At 57.2% G+C, this 21,798-nt stretch overlaps 2 protein-coding genes across 4 annotated transcripts in view; both read right to left on the reverse strand.

The window, feature by feature from the left end:
• MTA1 (metastasis associated 1) overlaps positions 1-804 on the reverse strand; it is a 33,922-nt gene extending 33,118 nt beyond the window's left edge. For 2 of the 3 annotated variants that reach the window (XM_074364849.1, XM_074364848.1), the window contains exon 1: positions 647-803. In XM_074364849.1, coding sequence (XP_074220950.1) covers positions 647-674 — 28 coding nt within the window. In that variant the 5' untranslated portion in view covers positions 675-803. Of the gene's footprint in view, positions 1-646 lie in introns of all 3 variants that reach the window. The other variant, XM_074364850.1, reaches the window with a different exon arrangement.
• A 1,142-nt stretch (positions 805-1,946) lies between these two features.
• On the reverse strand, positions 1,947-21,730 carry TEX22 (testis expressed 22). Its single transcript, XM_074364851.1, has 3 exons — positions 20,566-21,730; positions 7,198-7,338; positions 1,947-7,053 (listed from the first exon to the last, which is right to left on the reverse strand). The coding sequence occupies exons 1-3, from the start codon at positions 20,728-20,730 to the stop codon at positions 6,874-6,876; spliced, it is 486 nt and encodes a 161-aa protein (XP_074220952.1). The 5' UTR covers positions 20,731-21,730; the 3' UTR covers positions 1,947-6,873.
• Between the last annotated feature and the right edge of the window lie 68 nt (positions 21,731-21,798).

The raw sequence follows: 21,798 nt of genomic DNA on the forward strand, positions 1-21,798 counted from the left end.
CCCTAAAGGATGCTCTACGACTCCCAGAGCTCCCACAGCTTCTCTGCCAAGGCCCAACAGGCCACACGGCCGGCCCCCAACAGGTGGGCCGAGCCCCCGCCTCCCTGGCGCCCAGCTCAGCCACCACTACCCACCGGCTCCAGCTGGGGCCGGCCCAAGGGGCCATTTCGGGTTGGGACGAGCATGGCCAAGGCAGAGGTGGCGATGGAGGGACCAGCTGCTCAGAAAAGGCGAATGGGAAGGGGAAGGAGGTGGGGGTGGGGGGTGCAGAAGAGGGGGTGGGGGGTGCCGGGGTAGGAGGAAGGACGGCCCGGCCAGGCCGGCCTGCAGTGGGGGAGGGGTGCAGAGGTGGAGGGAGGGGACCAGAAGTGGGCCGAGGGGGGGGCCGTGCCGATGGGGAGGCGGACAGAGCAGGGGAAGGGGGAGGGGAGGGGAGAGGGAAATGGGGGAGGGGAAGGACACGGAGTGGGGCCCGGACCGGGATGCAGGGGGACCCGGGTTGGGGGATGGCGAGGCCCTGGGGCGGCGGTTTGGGGACCGAGGCCCGGCGGGGAGGTGAGATGGCGGGGGCCCGGCGGGTCGGGGGCGGCGGGTCGGGCCCGCGGCGCATAAAGGCGGCGGGCGGGCGTGCAGGCGGCGGCCTTACCTCCGACCCTGTACATGTTGGCGGCCATGTCCGGCGGCGGCGGCGGAGGCCGCGGGCTGGGCCGGGCTGGGCCGGGCTGGGCGCGGGGCTCGGCGCGGGCGGCCGGGAAAATGGAGGCGCGCGGGCGCGGGGCGCGGGGGCGCGGGCGGGCGGGCGGGCGGGCGGTTTAAAGGGGCCGCGCTGCTGCCGCCGCCGCCGCCACCGCCACCGCCGCCGCCGCCGCCGCCGAGGCCGCCGAGGCCGCGCAGGGACCGAGGGCCGCGGCGCGGGCGGGAGAGGAAGAGGAGGAGCGGCCGCGGGGAGGGAGGGGCCTCGGGCGCCGCCGCCCACCGCGCAGGCCGTTACCCGACCCGGGGCCGCGCGCGCCCCCGGGACGGTCCTCCCGGGAGCCCGAGGTGGGCGCCCCCGCGCCCCGCTGCGTCCTCCCTGCGCCCCCGCGCCCGGCCGCCCGCTTCCCCGCGCCCTTTCCCGCATCGGCCCTCCCTCCGCCCTCCGCGTCGCCCCCGAGTCCTTCCAGGACCTGGCGCCCCTTCTTCCCCACACACCCTGCTCCCGCTTCCCTGATGCTGGGTGGCCCAGCCGTGGCCTCTTGACCGCGCCGCACACCTCCCGTCCACTCACCCCAGGGCTCTTTGTCCCTGCCCCTCACTGCCCAGACCCCAGGGCCCTGCTTGGACAGCAGTGGGCTCCATCCCAGCTCCCTGCGGGCACGCTCCTGAGCTGGCACTGCCTCCCCAGACCTGGCCTGAGGAAAAGGCCAAGGGAGAAGGGTATGCCCGGAGGACACCCTTCGGAAGGCCCCGCTTGAGAGCAGGGGTCCTGCAGGCTTCGCCGGCACAGCCCAGATCAGGCCGCTGGGGTGTGGGGGCTGCCTGCCCCAGAACAGGGAGGCTGGAAGGGTCCCCGGGTGAGGCAGGCACCTGCATGTCCTCCCCGCCCCCGCCAGAACCTGTAACTGTGCGGCTGGTTGCTTAAGGCCCAAGGATTGGGGGGACTCTGGGGCCTGGACTCCCCCAGCAGGGAAAAGCGGCAGGTGGAGGGGCTGGGGTCCCGGATGGAGAGAAGCAGGTGTACCAGGTGAAGTCTGGAGCCAGGATCAATGTCACTGCTAGGAGGCGAGGGACAGGAGGTGTCGGGGCCCCAGGTTGCTGGTAAGAGCAACGCCATGGGTGACTGTCCTGTTTACACAGGGGCATCCCTGCCGGACGTGGAGGGGAGCCCCAGGCTGAGCACAGGGTGCCAGGTGTTGGCCGAGGGGTGGGGCCACAGCTGTGAGGGGGTGGCTGGAGGGGAGAGGAGCTCAGCTACAGCGGGGGCTGATGAGACTCAGTTTCCCCAAAGGGGGCGGTGGAGGTTGCATGGTCTCCCTCGCTCTCCACAGGACCCTGTCCTGACCTTTGGTGGCCTGCCTGCACCTCCTCACCTGGACAGCAAAGCTGCCAGGTGAAGCCTCCCTCAACCAATAGGGAACAAGCTGACCAAAACGTTAGTGGGAACCAGTGACAAGTGCCAGGAAGCTGTTAAGCACGGAGTTCCACCTTCACGCCTGTAAAGTGCTGCCCTGCCCCACTCCTGGAAACGGGCGGGGGTGGGGGGCTTCCAACCAAGAGCACCTGGAGCACCAGGACTCTTCCGGGCCAGCTGGCGGCAGAAGCAACTGAAGGGTGGGTGCTGTTTTCCTCCCCCGATGGGGCGGAGGAGAGCTGGCCGTGGCCGGTGAGTGGCAGTCAGGGCTGACTTTCACCGGAAGCAGGGAAGCCACTGGAATTCCAAGTCTGCCCTTGAGAACGCGCCCCTCCTAAAGCAGAGTGACGGTTAATAAACTCTCAGGAGACACCACAGAGCCCTACTCCCCCCGCTGGCACCCACACTGCTTTCCTCTCTCGGGATTCACCGAGGAAGGGGGGATTGCATCCGATGCCCAGCCCTTAAACCAGCTCAGAGGCAAGTCACTGAATCTCAGACACCTTGCAGCAGAGCAGGGACACACAGGAGAGAGTAGGGAGGACAGGTGGAGGTGTGGCTGCATCCCCTCCCTCACAGCAGCAGAAAAACTGGTGGGGGTAGGGTTGACAAAGACGCAGCAGGGGAGAACACACCTGAGGAAGCAGAAGACTCCACAGGAGCCCCGGAATCTTAGGAGTTCAGCAGTGAGGCCAGTAATCAGCAGTCACATACGGACGACGGGATGGCAGAAGGAGCTGGAGGTTTAAGAGCAGAGGGACTGAGTTTCCTCAAAATCACACCGTTGCTAGCAGGAGAAACAGCAAGGGGCAGGCTCTAGCACAGCAAAGGCTGGAGATGACTTGGGGCAAGACAAAGCAGTGGAAATAAGCCTGCCTCAGCTCAACCGCTACTTGCCAAGCACCTGCTTCGTGCCACACTGTTTAGATGCTAGGGAAGGGAGAGGGCAAGTCGCCTTCCTGGGGAGGGTGCAGTCCAGTGGGGAGGAGGGGGGCTGACAGATGGTGTGTGACATCACGGGCCTTGAAGACAAGATGATGAGGGGCAGGGGGCAGGGAGAATACCGTGGGGGCACTGTTTGTTTAGAGAGTGAGGACATTGATGAAGGAGGGACCCACTCAAGTCTAACAGTGGGGGAGAGACCCTCGATGGACCACGTCCCTGGGCAGGGCCTAGTGGCAAGAGAACCCGGAGGAAGGCACCTGGGGCTAGAGGCCAAAGTTAGGAAAAGTGTTCAAAGATACACTGGAAAGGTTCCCTGGGGTAACCACAGGGCCTGCACCTCGAAGGTTCCCTCCAAGTTCCAGGACAGCAGTAGAGTGAGTCACACTGAGACCTACCCTGTCTGGTTGCTGAACTGCAAGGGTTAATAGCATATAAATTAATACCACACAGTGGAACACTACTCAGCCATAAAAAAGAATAAAATAATGCCATTTGCAGCAACATGGATGGACCTAGAGATGATCACATTAAATGAAGTAAGTCAGACAGAAAAAGACAAATATCGTATGATATCACTCATATGTGGAATCTAAAAAAAAGACACAAATGAACTCATCCACAAAACAGAAACAGACTCACAGCCACAGTAAACAAACATGGTTATGGGGGAGGGGAAGGGGGTGGGAGGGATAAACTGGGAGTTCGAAATTTGCAAATACTACTAAATGTAAAATAGATAAACAAGTTTCTTCTGTACACCCCGGGGAACTATATTCAATATCTTGTAGTAACCTATAGTGAAAAAAATATGAAAACAGATCTATGTATGCGTACGTATGACTGAAACATTATGCTGTACGCCAGAAATTGACACAACACTGTAAGCTGACTGTATTTCAATTTAAAAAAAAAAACAAAAATAAATTAATAGCATATAAATAACATGATAGCAAAAAAAAGGTTTTTTTCCCCAGAAAAAGCATATCACATACAAGGACAAAACACCACGCTGGCCCCGTTTTCTCCAGCAACATTCAGAGCCTGAAGACGAAGTCGTGAGAGAAAAACAGCATGACCTGAAATTTTCCCCAGCAAGTGCTCATGCCCGTCTCAAGGCCCCAGGAAAACTTCCTAAACCTAGAAGAACCGAAAAAATTAAGTTCTTTAGAAATGTAAAAGCTGACCTTCAATGCAGCCAGCGAGCAGCTAACGGAAACAAAGACGGGGTGGGCCGGATGCTGGCGGTGTGCTCCAGGCCCCTGCGAGATGCAGACCACGGTGGGCAGGGACCACGGTGGGCAGGGCAGTGCCCGAGCCGCTCCTTACCATCCAGAGCCCGGCCTCAGCCAGCACTGCTAAGCGGACACACGCTGCCCAAACCCAGGCGACACCGCCTCTGGATGTTTGCTGTAATTCCTGAGAATTCTTAGGAGAATCTTTTAAACTTGGGGTGAAGCAGCATTCACCTAATTTTGGCAATCCTGGTTTCCCTTACATTTTTAAACATTTGGAAGGAGTATTCTACACTTACTCTCTATTTCCATATGTTCTCTCACCTCTGCTTGGGCCTTTAGAAATACTCGAATCACCTTCACCTCATGTTAACAGCCGTCCTCTTGGTGATGAAACCATGGGTGAGATTTTTAAAACTTTATTGTTGGGGGTAGGGTATAGCTCAGTGATAGAGCACATGCTTAGCATGAAAAGGTCCTGGATTCAATCCCCAGTCTCTCTGTTAAAAAATGTTAATAAAAGAAAATGCTGGAATAAATATTTGACTTCTGTAATACAAAATATAATAAAGATTAAATTAGGGAAAATTAAAAAAAACACTTTATTGCTGGATTGCTGAATAGTAAGCAATCATTCTTATGAAGCCAACGATGTCATTTTTCTCAGTGGGGGCAATGCTGGGCACTGAGTGTCTGCCGGCCCTCAGGAGGCCACCAACACCACCTCCCAGTTGCCCTGCCAGCCCTAGGGGGCCATGCCCTACGAGCTGGGGTGTCTATAAGCTCTGCTCCCTGCTCTGAGCCCACAAGCACAGACAAGTGTGGATACAAGGGAGACCACGTGGCCAGCCCAGGTGACTGTCCTCCCTGCCACTGGAATGCCCAAGCAGACCCCCTGCCTGGGGGTGTCCCTGTGAGTCTGGGAGGATGTACTGCTCTCCCTAGACTTGGGGAGGGACCTACCTGGTCGGGAAGCAGAGTGACAGGACAGTTTAGAATGGACGCCTGATGGTGGCACTGCAGTGTCCACTGTCAGCAGTGACCTGGGTGACGTCCTAACCAGAGCAGAGATGCCTGATCCGTCTGCTGGGTGGCCCTTGCTCTCATCCGGGCTCCCAGGTCACCCCAGACCCTCCTCTCTTCCAGGGGCTCCTTGGTGGAGCACTGGTGACATCTGGGGCCCGATCATTCTTGGCTGTGGGGGGCCATCCTGTGCTCTGTGAGGTGTTGAATAGCACCCCAGCCTCTACCCACTCGATGCCAGGAGCCCCTGGGGAAGGCAGAGCACCCCCCCCCAAGATGTCCACGTCTTCACTCCAAACCAGTGACCGTGCTAGGCTATACAGCAGGGCAGGGGTGGTTAAGGCTGCTAACCAGGCTACCTTAAAATAATATCCTGGGTTACCCAGGGGGGCCCAATGTCATCACAGGGTCCTTAAAAGTGGAGGAGGAAGCGTAAGACAGAAGCTGTGCTGCTGGCTTTGAAGGCGGAGGAAGGGGCCTCAAGCCCAGGAATGTGGGCGGCTTCTGGAGCTGGAGAGGCTTCCAGAAGGAAGATGGCCCAGCCCACATTCTGTTCTTGACCCAGTAAGACCCAGTTCGGACTTCGACAGAACTCGTGGTTCATGAATTTGTTTGAAACACTAAGTTTGTGGTAAGTTGTTCGGACAGCAACAGGAAGCCAGCACAGCCGGGGTGACAACCAAACTATCTCCAGGGACTGCCACGTGTCCCAGGCAGCACACCCTGCTGGAGAGAGCCGGGGCTCTCTGCTGGTCCTTGCTTGTTCCCCACTATCAGACCACAGGAGGCGGGGAGGATGCTGCCCAGCCCTGGGCCTCAGCCCCAGGGACGGCCCACAGCCTCCACTGTGCTGGCGGGGAGCCCTGGGTGGTCCCCATGGGGGAGGCCTTGTGCAGAGCAGAGGGCTGGCCAGCCCAGAATCCTGGACCCACCCCATCTGACTACAGCCTCAGGAGACACCCCAGGAGACCCATCAGGGTGAGCCCGGTGAGGCCCTGGGTCTTGAGCGAGGACATGGAGCCCTTTAAGGCTGCTCAGGTACAGAGAACTCCACAGCACTTGTCACCCCAGCAGGCCTGTTGACACTTTAGCATGGGGGAGGGTTTTCCTGGCTGGCTCAGAGCCTGGCCCAGAGCAGGTTCTGCCCCCGGACAGCCATTCCCCACTTCACCAGGGGTCCCTGAGGAGGAGCGAGAGGGCGTCCTGGTGCCCCCTGCCTAAGCCCAGCCCCCTTCTCCCTCACCCCTTAGGACACCTCCCCCAGCGCCCAACACCCCCCCCCCCACCGGCCTGTGGTCCTCCGTCCACCCTAGGCAGCCTAGCAGAGGTTGGGCTGGGGAAGGCTACCCCACCCGGAGGTGGCCTCCAAGGCCTCAGGGGTGAGTGTCCTGAGGAGAGGGCAGCCAGAGGGTCCCAGGGCGCCCTGTTGTCATCCCGGGGCGGGTCATGACTCTCTGCTGGGCTATGGAGACGGTGCAGGGGCCGTGCGCCCCAAGCCTGGCAGGCCGCCTCCAGGACCCGCAGGAAAGGCACCGGGAGACAGACTCGGGGCTGAGTTGGCTCTTAGGAGGGCGGTGACCTCGAGGCCTGGGCCTCCAAAGTCATGTTGCGCCAGAAAGGCGCGCTCCGGACCAGGAAGGCGTGGAAGGCGTTGGTGGACTCGGTGGACCTCGGCGGGCAGGGGAGGAGCACGTCCTTGTCCACGCCCTGCGACACCAGCTCGGCCACGATCCGCGGCAGGTCCTGCGGGCGACGGCAGGGTCAGGGTGCGGGGCGGGGCCGGCCGACAGAGGGGGCGGGGCGGGGCCAGGAAGCCGGGCGGGCTCGGGGAGGGCTGGGCGAGGAGAGGAACCCGCGGAGCCTCCGCGCGCCCGCGCGCCCGCGCACCCGGCCCGAGGGCGTCGGCGTCGGCTTCGCGTCCGCGTGTTCCGGCCTCTCGCAGCCGCCCAGCGCGGCCAGTCGCCGGCGTTCGCTGATGCTGACGCTCCAGCGGCGGCTCGGGCGCCTGCTCTCCGGCGGCTCGCACACCTGCGGGGAGAGGGCAAGGGTCTGCGCCGGCCACGCCTGGGGGTCCCCACACCCGCCGACCTTCTGCACCCCCCGCACCCTCCGCACCCTCCGCACGGGGCGGGGGGGCGCTTTCCACAGCGCAGTGCGCTCATTCTCCCCAGTGCCGGCGGACGGTCAGAACCTCAGCCTCCGGGCCTGTGGCCTTGCGTGGCTTTGCACGGCAGCTCTGCGCCTGGACACCGCGGCCGCAGCCCCGGCCCGGCCTTACAGCACACGGGTCGGGCTCCCTAGACGGTGATGTCCTTGCAGCCAAGGTCATGGTCCTCCGGTTGGTGCCCGTGCCTGGTCCTGGCTGGGGAGAAGCCGCCTCCCTGAGCTGTACAGTGGACACACTCTGGGGAGGCCCCCAGGACAGGCAGGCAGACTGTGTGTACCTTAAGCAAGGCGGGACCCAAGGTCAGCTGCTCGCCGTCAAGCCCTCCTAAAATGACCATACAGAGGTGCAGGGAAAGAATACCGCTCAGGCGTCCATAAGGACCCAAGAACAGGCCACAGGGCACCAGTGCAAGAGGGCTGTCAGCACAAGACAGCAGATTGGAAATCGGTTACCGACTGGGAAAGGCCAGAAGCAGGGTGCAACCCCTGCAGGATCCCCCTCCCCCAGACCTTCCCAGGTGGGCTGTGAGAGACTCCCAGAGCCCCTCCCTGACTCTGCCCAGCCAGGGGTCATCCTGCCGCATCCCTGAGTGAAGCCAGGTCACTCTTTGCAGTGCCGTAGTGGGGGAGGGGGGCATGCTAAAAATGAAAAGAGGATTAAGACCAAACTCAGTCCCCATTCCTCCAGAAATTAAAAATAGAACTACCACGTGATCCAACAATCCCACTTCTGGGTATACACCCAAAGGAACTGAAAGCGTCTCAAAGAGATATTTCTGCACTCATGTTCATAGCAGCATTATTCACAGGAGGCTGCAGCCCAAAGGTTCATCAGTGGGTGAATGAACTAGCCCTATATGGCAAGTCCATACAACGAAATGTTATCCAGCCTTAAAGAGGAAGGAAATTCTGACGCTCGCTGCAACATGGATGAATCTCGGAGACATGAAGACTCAGAGTGAAGTAAGCCAGTCACAAAAAACACAAATACTGTTTGGTCCACACATAGGAGGTGCCTAGAGTCACAGGATTCAGAGTCCGCACGTGGAAAGCTGGCCACCCCGAAAGCTGGCTGGAGGAAAGGAGGGGAGTTGCTGTTTATGGGGACAGAGGTTCAGATCTGCAAGATGAGAGAGTTCTGGAGATCTGTTTTGCAATAATGTGAATATGCTTTACACGACTGAACCGTACACTTAAAAGTGGTTAGAATGGCCAAAAAAGAAGTGAAGTCCCCAGCCCCTCTTCCCACTTTGCACCAAGAAGCCCCTCCACCCGGGGCAGGGGAGGGGTCCTTTCTGGAGGAAAAGACCACCCCTGGGGAGAAGGCCTGCAGACAGTAAGAGTGGGTGTGTCCAACACAGCAACCAGAAGCCCACCCCATCAGCCCACAGGAAGCCTGACCACTGCGGGGCGGTGGGGGGGGGGGGGGGCTGCCCCGAGGCACGCGGAGCCTCCAGCGAGCCTTGCGGGCCCCACTCCTTTGTGGAGACCTAGAGCCAGCACCAGCCGCCCCAGAAAGCCTCTACCACAAAACACAGACCTGGACCTCCAGCCAGGACAAAACTCTGAGGACAAGGAGCTATTACAGGGAGCACAGGAAGGCCTGCCCCCCACTGCCTCACTATAACTGATGTTCTCCTAGACCCTTCGTATCCATGAAACAAGAAGAGGATGATGTGCAAAAGGGCCGGTCAGAGAGCAGGGACAAGTTCTTTCAGAGTAAAAATGTGATGTCAGAATCACAACTTCTCAGATGGTGTGGGAGATTGTTGGCCCTAATCCTTCCCTCCCCTCCTGTCACAGAATCCCCTCGAGTATGTGACGTCAGAGTGTTCCCACTAGAGTACATTCTTCTGCCCCTGCAATGCTGGGTGGGGCTGCAGATGCTGACGGAGCATGTGCTCTGGATATGCTTGCATAGTCCAACTGGGCCCTGGGTTTCTGTCACCACTGCGAGCACAGCTTCCCTGGGAAGGCCTCGGGAAGGGAGAGGCAGGTGAGACATGACCCCGGCTGACCTCAGATCTGTAGGCAGAGAAACAGAAGTTTGCTGTCGTGTATCCTGGAAACTTTGGGGTTATTCCTCACAGCGCATCGGGATGGCAAATGCTGATAACAGAACAGCCACAAAGCACAGAAAGCCCCGGAGAAAACAGCCTTCAAAACGTGAGAAAATTGGAGAATCAATCGTATGCATCCAACACCCAGCTAACAGAATCTTCAGAAAGAGAGAGAAGAGAGACAATAAGCATGGACACACACACACGTGCGCACAGGAGGAGCCAGGCTCCAGGCTGGAAGGGACCGAGAAAGGAAACCGACTGGCACCAGAGGACACACGGTGCGGCGACACTTCAGATCGACGGCAAGGGGGACCAAGAGCTTGGGTTCCAGAGGCCGACAAGCCGGGCACACAGAAGCCGCCTGGCCCGGGGCAGCGAGCCGCAGCCCTGGGAGCTGGAGGGGATGGGACCGTGCCCTCAGAATCCTGAAAGTAAACTATTTCCCACCTAGAATCTTCACCCAGACGAGGTATCACTCAGGCGTGTCAGCAGAATAAAGGTATTCTCACAACTTTAAACTCTCAAGGCCTTAAATACCCTCTGGCATGAGGGTGAAACGGAGCTCCCAGACCTGAGGTGTCAGGGCGCGTGTGAGCAGAAAGTCACGGCTTTGCTGGAAAGGTTGGGGGGAAGTCACAACCGATGCACAGACAATGAAGGTGAAGTGGGAGGGCCAGGAGGGCGCAGCATCACCTCCGGGGAAACACAGAAGCTGTCTGAGAAGGCAGACCTCACCGTTCTTAGGGAAACTTCTCCACGGTCAGCTGTGGACCAGGCTCACACGGTCGCTGGAGAGCAGACCTCGGAAGCGGATTGCGGTAAAAAGATGAAACAATCAAAGTGGGAGGACGGGGCGGGGGGGCCAGGTCCTCAGCCTCTGTGGGAGGAGCCTTCAGAATCTGAAACTGAGGAAACAAGGAAGAGCAGTGTAAGCATGCGGTAGCAACAAGGGCTGGAAGCCGGGACTCCTGGCAGGGCGCTGTCCTGTCCTGTGCTCGCACCTGTTCATAGAAGCATCACAAACCCTGACAAAGAGAGACTCGAGTGACGCAGCAGAGTGACCTAGCTGACGGAGCGCACGCCCTGGGACCCACGTTCTCAACAACAGACGGGGCTCACGGCAGGACAGGCTCCCCAGCGCAGGACGTGGGATGGGGGTCACATTCTGTGACCGCAGTGCCCTCCAGCTGGAAACCAACCATAGAAGGAAAACAAGACGCTCCCACTGGCAGGGACGCACCAACCCGCCCTGCTTCTCGAGTCCTGGGTGAAAAGGAGGAAACCAGGACTGAAGCCCACCGTTTGGGGGGGGGGGGGTAGGGCCCGCCACCAGCCAACACACAAAAGCTTTCAGTGCTGGAAAACTAGGGAAAACCCCAGCAAAGGGGCAGAGCGAGTCACTCAAGAAGCTGGGAAAAGAACAAGGAAATCCACAGAAGGTTTAAAGACAGAATTAGGAAAGACGGACGAGTAAACTAGAATGAAAAAAAACAAAACAAAACAACAGTAGATGGTGATCAGAGGCTGGTTCTCTGAAAAACCGACCAAACAGCACCTGTCTTTCCCCGGCGTCCTCACCGGTTCCGCACAGGTCCGTCATCACCATTCTAGCCAGTCATTTCACGTGGGGAGCCCACTTTGCTGCTGCTTTATGGAGTGTGAGTCCGTAGGCTTTGTGTACTTCCCTGCTCTATTTTATTTATTTATTTATTTATTTATTTATTCATTCAATCATTCATTCATTCATTTATTTTTCGCTCAGTTTTAAAACCTGTTTTCCCTTTGCTTTCCAGCATTGCATTGTAGATTCTGGTTGGTAAACGTGTGAATGTTCTGAAGGTTGCGACTATTTCCTTCCAGGCGGTCTTACAGCAGTTTTGTGTCTCGGGTTGTACCAGCCTTTAAAAGGGCTGGCAGATTTTATTTTTTGGTGGGGAAGTACTGGGGATCCAGCCCAGGGCCTCACACAGGCTAAGCTCGTGCTGCCACCGGAGCTGCCCCCTCCCCCGCAACGGCAGGCAGATTTGTCAGGGCTTTCTTTCAGAGACTGGGCCTAAGAGGGGCACTCCCCACGCGGATTCTAAACGCTGCCACGTTCTCCCAGCACTCCTGTGGTTGGGCGTAAGTGTTCGGTGCGTGTGTGCGCTTGATGAGTGAAGATTCACAGTCTCCTAGGTGGACAGCGGATCACCCCACTGCCATACACTGCAAAGTCTGTCTCCCCCAACGCTGCAAAGCAAAGCATACATTAAATCCTTAGAGTTAAACAAGGGCCTCTTCCTCGGGGGTTGGGTGGTGGGTCTCCTCACTGACTTCTGTCCTGATGCCATGCAGCGCCACTGCTGGAGCTCAGAAAAATCCTCAGGTTTTCAAATCAGGTAGCTATTTTGCTGTAATAGCTTGTGTCCTTTTACACATTTTTGAATTCTGGATACAGGAGGCCACGTGGCCCAGGGATGGCCACTTGCTTCTCTCCCGCAGGAGCACACCAGCCAGACCACCTCGCAGGGCAAGGACGGGCATCTGCCGCTCTGCGTCCACAGGACGCTGGCAGAGTCGGGCGGCCAAGTTAGCTTGTGGACCAGCGCGAGACTGTCCGCGGTCTGCTCTCACCCAGTCGGCTGGAACGGTCCACGATTCAGCCGGCACACTTCCCCGTGCATGTCGAGGGGCTGGGGTGTTTCCGACCTGCTCTGAGGGAGGCTGCCTCTTACCTGTGGTGTTGGTCCAGCCCGCTTCCTGCACGCGCGGACTCTGGTCGTTACCCCTGCGGCTGCACCCTGTGCTTCGCGGTCTTGCCTGTTTTATGGGTCTTTCTCCAGCTGGTCTTCCTTCTCCTGAGTCTGCTGGGCACTGTTTCTGTTCAACTCTCCTCTCCATTTCTTCCAGACTGGTTCTTTTCCTGGTCTTTTGCTGTAATCAACACTCACCAAATGCACCTAAGTCTGAAGCTGACACGAGCTCCGTGGGCTTCTCAACCACCGCCAGGAGTCTAGAACACGGACGTGCCAGCTGTGAGAGTCAGCCGGGCTCCCCAGCCTTCTTCCCTCTCAGGTGACAGCAGCTCTGCCTGACACGTCAGTGTAACCTCATGAGAGCCCTCCAGCCAGAGCCACCCAGCAAAGCAGCTCCCAAACTCCTGATCTACAGAAACTGGAACAAAAATATTTATTGTTGTTTTAAGTGACTAAATTTTAGAGACATTTGTTATGCAGCAACAGGTAACTAATACACTGCCAGAAACACTATGTTCATTTAGGACAAAAATTCAAGATTCATGAAGAGTTTTTTTTTTTTTTTAAATTAGGATTGCTGTGAATTAGTTTACTTGGGGGAGGAATCTGGCAGGTTAAGAACATATACCTTCCTAGCCAATAATATGGTACAACTTTCCATTAGGAGTTCTCTGTCATTCAGTCATTTAAAAAATTTTTTTTTCAGGGGGTAATTATGTATATTTATTTTATTTATTTCTTCATGGAGGGACTGGGGATTGAACCCAGGACCTTGTGCATGCTAGGCATGTGTTCTGCCACTGAGCTGTACCATCCCCCTGCTTCAGTCACATTTTATAATGTTCTTTATGTAGGTCTTGAACAAGAACAGATTTATTTCTAGGACATCGTAGTTTCTGTTGCTGAAGTGAATAGATCCTTTTTTTCTATTACATTTCTGTTTATTTTTAGTATATTGGGAACTATTAAGTTTCGAATGGTGATTATATATCCAATCTTCCTCTTTTGTTAGTGGCCTTTTAACTGGCCTACATGGATTTTTTTGGTAAACAGTGTATCAGCTACAAACGATGACCATCTCACCCTTTCTTTTCGGGTACTTGTAGCGCATCCCAGCCCCTGCCTTCTGCACAGGCTCTGACGTCCAGCTTGCTGTCTTGTCGTCATGGAGATGCCCTGCATCCCTGCCTGCTGCTGGAACCTTCAGAAACACTTCTGGTGGCGTCCTCTGGGGGCTCCCGGGCGCCCCCCTGTAGCAGGTTCCTGAAAGGTACACCTCTTCCTACCTTACGAAGAGTCGACAGGTTTTTGTGTTTGATTTTCTAGGAGTGAGGCTGGAGTTTGTTAACGTTACTTTTGCCAACATCCACTGAGGCAGTCGCGGGGTCTTCCTCCTCCTGGTAACGCGCAGAACTTATTAGCAGATTTCCAAGTGCCTTCACTCCGAGGATACAACTTTCTCGTATTTACGTGCAACTTCATTTATTTGGTATATACGTGTCGAGCACCTCCTGCGTGCTGTGCGCCATCCTGGGCACTGGGACAGCTGTGGAGGACAGAGCTCCTGCTCCCCCGGAGGGCGGAGGTGTGGGGCTGCACCATCATGGTGGTGAAGTCTGCTCCCTCAGATGCTGCTTGGCTTCATCTACTTGCCGTGTGTTCAGGGTTTTCAATCTGTGCTTCATAGGTCTGCGCACCCGCTTCTTCCCTTTCCTCTTTTCCCCTTCCCCCTCTTCCCCGGCACTGGTGTCAGGGTGATGCTGGCTCCGGACGCACACGAAGTGGATCTGGCCAGCGTGAAGCTCACTGACCGGGACGGCGCTGACCTTAATCGAGTGGGAATGCCGACCTGTAAACTCTTCATTAGGGAGGATGGCTTTCTGCTCCCTGAGCTGTGTCCTCTGTCTCAGGGTCCCCGTTCTATGTTCACGTTAAACAGGGACACGCAGCACTGCAGCTCGTGGACCGGGCAGGTGCATGGAGCGTGGTCTCACCAGAGGGGCAGCTGTCATGTCGGCCACCACTTGTCCACCTGCTTCCCGCCCCCACCCAGCGTTGCCCCTGCCTCTCAGGGTCTCTGTCTCAGTTGCTCAAACACCTTTTCTGCCCTATTTCGGGTTTAGGAGGGACCAGGGGTGCTACTCACTGACTCCTGAAGATCCAACAGAAAGAAAAGGCGAGTCTCTGCTGGCTGTGTTAAACATCTAAGTGTCCAGTAAGGCACACCCGGGGGCAGTCGTGCTCCTCGTATCTACTGCATCTTTTCTCTTTCCTTGTTTTATCAGTTGATCATTTTCTTCTGAGCATGGAACATTAAATCCACTGGGGTGGTGAGTTTGGGATTCCTCATGGGAATGCTATAAATCTATGCCTGAGGCACTTCCAAGCCCGACTGGTGGCCACCCCCATGCCTGCAGGCGCTGCACCCAGCCCGGGGGCCAGGGCTGTGTTTGGGGCACTCTTGGGTCACTGCAGGCGAGGGGAGGGCTGTGCCAGCCATGCAAGAGGCCCCTGCAGCCAGCTCCAGACCCTTAGGGCTCCCAGCCTGCACCCCAGGACCAGCCAGTGGAAGGGCAGCCCTACCCTAGCGTGGCCTTGGGTGTGCATTTAGTTTAAAATGGAATGGTAACCACGTGAGAAAAATGCAAAGGAAAATATATTTTAAAACCCAGGAATCCACTATCCAAAGTGAACAATGCCATACTTGCTTCCAACCTTTTCCCTCAAGAAATAAAACTTACTGATGAGATCTCATCAGAGACTCCTTCCTCCATCCTGTGAGCTGGCCGCACTGGTCCGGGTTCACGGTTTCCAGCCCCTGCCACCAACAGAGGGGGTCACGAGACCACCGCGCTGGTCTTAACATGTAGGTCAGCAGAACCACAGGGTATGGAAGGGTCTTCCACGTGCTTTCCACCTAACATGCCTTTGAGACGTTTCCACCAGGATTCTGCCGGGCTAATTCGTGTATCGTCACTGCTGTCCACTCTCACTTGCATGAACATCCCGACTGTTTAACCACCCACCGCGGCAGAACAGCCTTTTTGCCCCTGCCGGCCGCCTCGCCCCACTCCCCCCAGCAGGGGGCGCCAGCTCTGCTCCCTGCACCTCAGCCAATGCTCCTTATGCCCTGGCCTTTCACCCTTTTGTCAAACGATTTAATTTCGTTTGTGTCCCTGACACCAAGTACCTTTAGTTTTCTTTCCGGCCAGTTGGGGCTCCCTGTCTGTGAAAGGTCTGCAAGTTCTGGGGACAGTCGGCCTCTTTCCTGCAGGCTTGTGTGTGCGCCATCGCCCCCTGTGCCCGGGTTCCCTGGGCCTCACCGTGGTGCTTCGTCTGGTGTGGTGCGGGGACGGGAGGGGCTGGGGATCCCTCAGGAGGGCGACTCATGCTCCGTTTCCAGCACACACTGCGGGCCCTGCTGCCCGGGGCGTCCCTGCAGGGCCAGAGGACGGGGCGCCAGGGCCAGGGCGCTGGCTCGGGTCCTCCGGTCCCTCGGGGACTCCGGGTCGCTTTCACGCTCAGCCGCTGTTATTTAGGCCCCTCAGAGCTGTGTGCCGGGCTAGCTCCTCGGGACGGCCCTCTCCCCAGCCCTTCCGCCAGGGGCCAGGCCCCGTCCCGGCCCGATGCTCCGTTTCCAGACTAGCCCCACTCACCCCCACAGGGCGTTGCCCGCCATCAAGTGGCTTCTGGGTCCCTCTTCATGTAGCTTTTACTGTGGTAACATACGTGTAACGGGAGAGTTACCGTTTCAGTCACTCCTTGGCACCAGTACAGTCACATGTGGAGGGACCGTCACCGCCATCCACCTGCAGAGCTTCCATCCCCCCAAGCTGACACTCAGTCCCCACAGAATGCTGACTCCCCTCCCCCACCTGAGCCTCCCGTCTCTGAGTCGGCCCCATCTGGGACCTCACAGGAGTCTGTCTGTCTTTCTGCGTCTGTCTTATTTCACTCAGCCCAACGTCCTCCAGGTCCAGCCACGCTGTGTCCTGTGTCAGAACGTCCTTCCATTTCAAGGCTGAGTAACACACCGCTGTAGATTTTTACCACATTCACCTGTCGATGGACAGCAGCTGCTTCCACCCTCCAGCGACTGGGAGTCACACTGTTGTGAGCGTGGATGTGCAAGCATCTGCCTGTGGCCCTGCTTTCTGTTCCTTCAGACGTACACCCAGAACTTGTGGGATCCTACGGTAACCCTATGCTTAATTTTCTGAGGAGCCGCCACACTGTTTCCACGGCGAATGCAACACCTTGCGTTGCCCCAGCAGCGCACGAGAGCTCTGACTTCTCCACATCCTCCCAGCATTTGCTCTTTTTACTCTAGCCACCCTAACAGGTGCAAGGTGGCATCTCATTGTGTATGTGTTTTTTAATGTACTTATTTTATTTTTTGGGGGGTGGGAGGGTGGTAATTAGGTTTTTATTTATGTGTTTATTTAATGGAGTTACTGGGGATTGAACCCAGGACCTCGTGCATGCTAAGCATGTGCTCTGCCCCTGAGCTGTGCTGCCCCCAACACTGTGGCTTTGATTTGCATTGCCATGTGACTAATGATGTTGAGCATCTTTTCATGTCCTTGTTACCTACTTGTGTGTTAACTACAAGTGTCTATTAAGTCGTTTGCCTGTTTTTTTAAATTGAAGTATAATCAACTGACAATGTGTTAATTCTAGGTGTACAGCACAATGATTCAATTATACATATGTACATACATTCCTTTTCACATTCTTTTTCATTATACGCTATTACAAGGTGTTGACTATAGTTCACCATGCTACACGGTGGGACCTTGTTTATCTCTTGGCCCATTTTTGTTCATTTTCTTTTTTTTAAGTTTTTGGCCATTTTTGAATTGAGTTATTGGGGTTTTTTGTTGTTGTTGCTGTCAAGTTTTAGGAGTTTCTATATATTCAGGACATTAACCCTTTAGCAGATATGGGATCTGCCAATACAGCTGACACCTGAATATCGGTGTGAACTTCGTGGGCCGCTTACAGACGGGCTTTTTCAGCAGGTACGTACTGCAGGACCGCCCAGTCCGCAGGTGACTCTGCAGGTGTGGAACCTCGGGTATGGCCAGTTGATTGTAAAGCTCCTCTCAGACTCCTGACTGCTGGGGTGGGTGCACCCCCAACCCTCGCATGTTCAGGAGTCAGTTATGTCTTCTCTCATTCCACCAGTTGACTTTTCACTCTGTTGATAGTGTCCTTGGGTGATCAAAAGTTTTTAATTTTGATCAAGTCCAATTTACCTTTACCTTTGCTGACTGCACCGTTGGTGTCGCGTCTAAGAAACTGTTGCCAGATCACAATGTCATGAAGTTATCCTGTTTTTTTTCCAGGAGTTTTATCGTTCTAGCTCTTATGTGTATGTCTTTGATCCATTTTGACTAATTTTTGTATGTGGCATTAGGTAAGAGTCTAATTTCATTCTTTCGCTTGTAGAGGTCCAGAATTCCCAGCAACGTTTGTTGAAAACACCGCCCTTCCGCCATTGAAGAGTCTTGGCTTCCTTGTCAGTTATTCTGACTTTGCTCCTGGTATGTATTTTACCTTAATAGAGGTTTTCTTGTTTGTTTTTCACATCTGGTTAAACATATCCTTTGCTTTTATGGCTTCTGGACTTCAGGCTTGGTTAGAAAGGTCACCCCTACTCCACAGTTACAAAGCGATCTGCCCAGAATTTCTAGCACTTTTATGATTTTGTTCTTCTACATTAAAACCTTTTACGCATTTGGAGTTTATCCTGGTGCTGAGAGATATGGCTACAACTTTCTTTCTTCTAGACAGATACAGTGTCCCAGCATAATTTATCAGCAGCCCCCGCCCCCCGGTCTGAGATGCTGTCTTCAGCCTGCACCAGGTGTCTGCCGGCATTCAGTTCTGCTGTCCGTGCGTCAAGACAGGGCCCGACTGCGCTGACAGTTTGCGATATGAATTCGTACCTGCTACAGCTGAACCTGTTCTTATTTTTCCATTTGACCAGCTTGCTGACACGAAAAAGGGAAGACAAGCTTTCAGGGTTTTGTGTCGCCAATGACACGGGGCGGTGAAACACCTGGGGAGGCCCCTCTGTGCTGGCGAGCCTTCCTGTCCAGGAACACAGTGTCTTCTCCAATCGCCAAGTCTCTTGATAATGCTTCGGGGTGTTTTAAAGCTTCTCTAAAATGGGTTTGTGTTGTTTTCTGTTAAGTTTATTTCTGTCGTCAAATGTGCCATTTTCATTTGTTTGTTTTCTGGAATCTGTTGTTTGTATTTATAAAGGCCACTAATTTCCAAACAGTTGTCTGTACCCTCTTCCCAAACCCTCTGCTGTGGGTGGATTCCAGTCCACTCTCCTGCGCTGACCGGGCACGTGACATGGTGCCCGCGCCGCCCCCTCCCCAGTGTCCACACGCCGTGCCCCTCTGGGTCTGCTGCGTGGGCTGACTCTTCCAAGGTGGTGCCGGTCACCTCCCGTTCTGCTCCACTCTGCCTGGTACCTGGTTCTTCTGGTTCCTTTTTCCCAAGTGCTTTGCTCTTCTTCACGACAGAGGTTTTCCTCAAACGTCTGGTGTCCCTGGCTGGTATCTAAAGTAGGGGCTAAGTGTTGATTAGCAATGCTGGTGGACTGGGGCTTGGGAGCCTGGGCAGCTTCCTGTTTCTACCGCCTCCAACCACGTAGCTGAAAGCCGACCCTCCCACTCGGCCCAACCCGGGGCCACACGCCAGAATGTGGCCGGCCCTCCTGCCCAATTCTGTCTTGTGGGTTCTCGCCCCACTCAGAGCCCCCTGTGGTCATTTCAGCAGGATTGTTAGGACACAGAAGTGGACAAGCTGGCCCAGCCCTCCGTGTGAGGCTGGATGTCTGCAGACCCAGGACTCGGCCTGCAGTAACCGCCCCTCGGTGAGCACGTGTTCCCACCATAAACACTGCACACGAGGGCGGCTCTTGTGGGGCTCGGGCTGGGAAAGGCCAGGGACAAAGGGAATAGTGGTGCTGACTTGTGTCCCTGGAAGATGATACCTGACAGGGGCAGATTGGGACAAGCTGGAAGAAGGTTCCATGCTGAACGCACACGGAGGGGGACAAAGAGGAAGGACATCCTGCAGGATGATCCGAGGCAGGGAAGCCTGGTGCACCCCTTAAGGCCACAGCGAGCAGCTGATGTTCCCCAAGAGTGGGGAGCAGTGGAGGAAAGAGGTAGGGTGACACCAAGGGAGTGGCCAGGGTGTGGGGAACACTGCAGCAAATTTCTGCCCCCAAATCAGAAACCTGGGAGTCTGTGCCCCTCCCCCCTCCTCTAAAGCCCCTCTCCTCTGTGAGGCCTCCCACCCCACCCCAGCCCCCACATACCCCTCATCCACAGCCACCCGCCCACCTCTCGGAACTGTAGACACGGCAGTGGCCCCTGCCCGAGTGGCCAGGCCCCTCCGCCCCTGCAGGTCCCCTGTCCAGAATGGAAGCCTCCATGAGGATCCTCACCCTCAAGAGGTGACACACTTGTGGCTCATGCCCCAGATCACCTGCCCTGGGATGTCGGTCTAGTGGAAGCCAAAACACCGGAAGGTGCCTCACCGGCATTCGGGTGGGGCACGCGGCTGGCGGGGCACACGGAGCCTGCTTGCTTTCTCCCACCACCTGTTACGTACACCTCTGACCCCGAGAACACACGCGCCAACAGGTCCAAGGGCACAGCTCCACAGGCCCCCGCCAAGCACTGGCCTGGCTCCGACCTGGATGCACAGGGAACCATACACAACTCCTGGGGGCCTGGCTTCCTCTGCTCATCAAGTGTCCCCAGGGCTTGAGCAGCTGTGTCCCGTCCACTCATGGCTGCACGGGAACCGAGCAGCTGCCCACCCACCTGGTTGGGGGTAGACAGAGGTGCCTCCAGACTGAGGCTGGCACAAAGCAGAGGCTCTGAGAACATTCTGGTCACGACTTTTGTTGACAAGTCCTGTTGATGCCTGTCCACCTGGTCAGTGGGATACTACCCAGGCTGTGTGTGGGGCTCCCTCCACTTGGTGCCACCCTCCTGCCCGGGGTCGGGGTGGCCAGCAGAAGCCGACTGCCCACAGTTGTGGGAGGGGTGCAGGTCCACCTAGCTGCCCATCTAGGGCTCTGGGGAAGAGAATACTGACATTCTGTATGGCCCCCAACTCAGCACCTGCTTCCTGGCAGGGGCCACTGGGCCCTCCCCAAGCTTATAAAGCTCCTGCTCCACCCACACCTCTAAAGCCAGTGCCCAGGGCTCCCAGAGAGGAGCCCAGGGGCACGGAGGCCACAGCTTCCTCCAGCTTACCCAGTCCTGAGTCTGCAGCACCTGCTGACTGCTGCTCTGAGCGCTGGGCTGGCCCCAGGCCACGGCTGGGCTCGGCGTGGCAGAGGGCTGCCCATCCTCTTGGGACAGCTGCGATTCTGGCTTCTTCCCCAGGAGGGCCTTAAATAAGTGCTTTCCGCTGTCCATCTCCGGCCCTTTGCGCTGCTGTCTGCACTGCAGGGGCTCCCAAGAAAGGTCCCACGGCTACCTGAGCCCCTCAGGCAGAGGGAGGCCGTATCAGGGTCTGCTAGGCCCATCTGTCAGCCACTGGCCAGACGGGTGTGTGGGCCTCAGCCAGAGACACAGTGGGGTTGATCCCATTGGGTGTCCCGTGCCCTCTAGCTTCTGCTGCCATCTTTCTCATTACGGTCACCCCAGGCTGGAGCGGCTCCAGCAACCCCCTGCACTTGCCTCCCCCCAGGACACCCTCCCGCGCCCGGGCCCCCACCATGGCTCCAGCAACTCAAGCGGCCCTAAGTGCTCATTCTCAGGACCCTGCCGGCGGGCCCGCAGACGGCTGTAACGACCGGGAGAGCAAGAAGGGCCCTCCCAGCTCTCTCTCCTCGCGACCCCTGTGACCTCACCTCGACGCTGCCTGACCACACCCAAAGCCCAGGCCGCGCGCGAGGAGGCCGCAGCAGACTGCAGCCCGCCCCTCTCCACGCCAGAGGATCTGGGGACGAGGAGTCTGCTTGGGGGGTGGCAGGACAGGAGTTAGGAGGACGCGGTGAAGGGTCAAGAGGAGGGAACCACTAGGGTTGCGGCGGTCAGCTGGGGAGGGGCGGGGTACATGGAAGGTACAGGGGGAGGGGCGGGTACAGCAGGGATGGGGCGGGGGCGGGACCGTTGTGGTGGGAGGTCACAGGACAGGGGTGGGGCCCACTGCGATCCTGCAAGGCCCGAGGGGGCGGGGCCGAGGCCCACGGAAGTTCCGCTCCCGCAGGCCCTGCCCCGCCGCTTCCGCTTCCGGCCCGCGTCGCGCCTGCGCGCTGGCTCCTGTGGTCACGGCCGCCTGGGGGTCCTCTCGCTACGCGGACCTGGTCGTGCCTCCCGGCGCCTCGGGACCCGGACCCTCCCGGCGTCCTGACCCGGCGCCGCGCAGAGGGGCCGGCCCGGTAGGCGCCCCCACTCGCTCGGCCCCACGACCTCCTTCCTGGGTCCCCGCCCGCCGTGGGGACCTCGGAGCGCAGGCCCGCTCGTGCAGACGCGAGGCGG

The sequence above is a fragment of the Camelus bactrianus genome, chromosome 6 (genome assembly GCF_048773025.1).
Source record: "Camelus bactrianus isolate YW-2024 breed Bactrian camel chromosome 6, ASM4877302v1, whole genome shotgun sequence".
In the NCBI taxonomy this organism is placed as follows: domain Eukaryota; kingdom Metazoa; phylum Chordata; class Mammalia; order Artiodactyla; family Camelidae; genus Camelus; species Camelus bactrianus.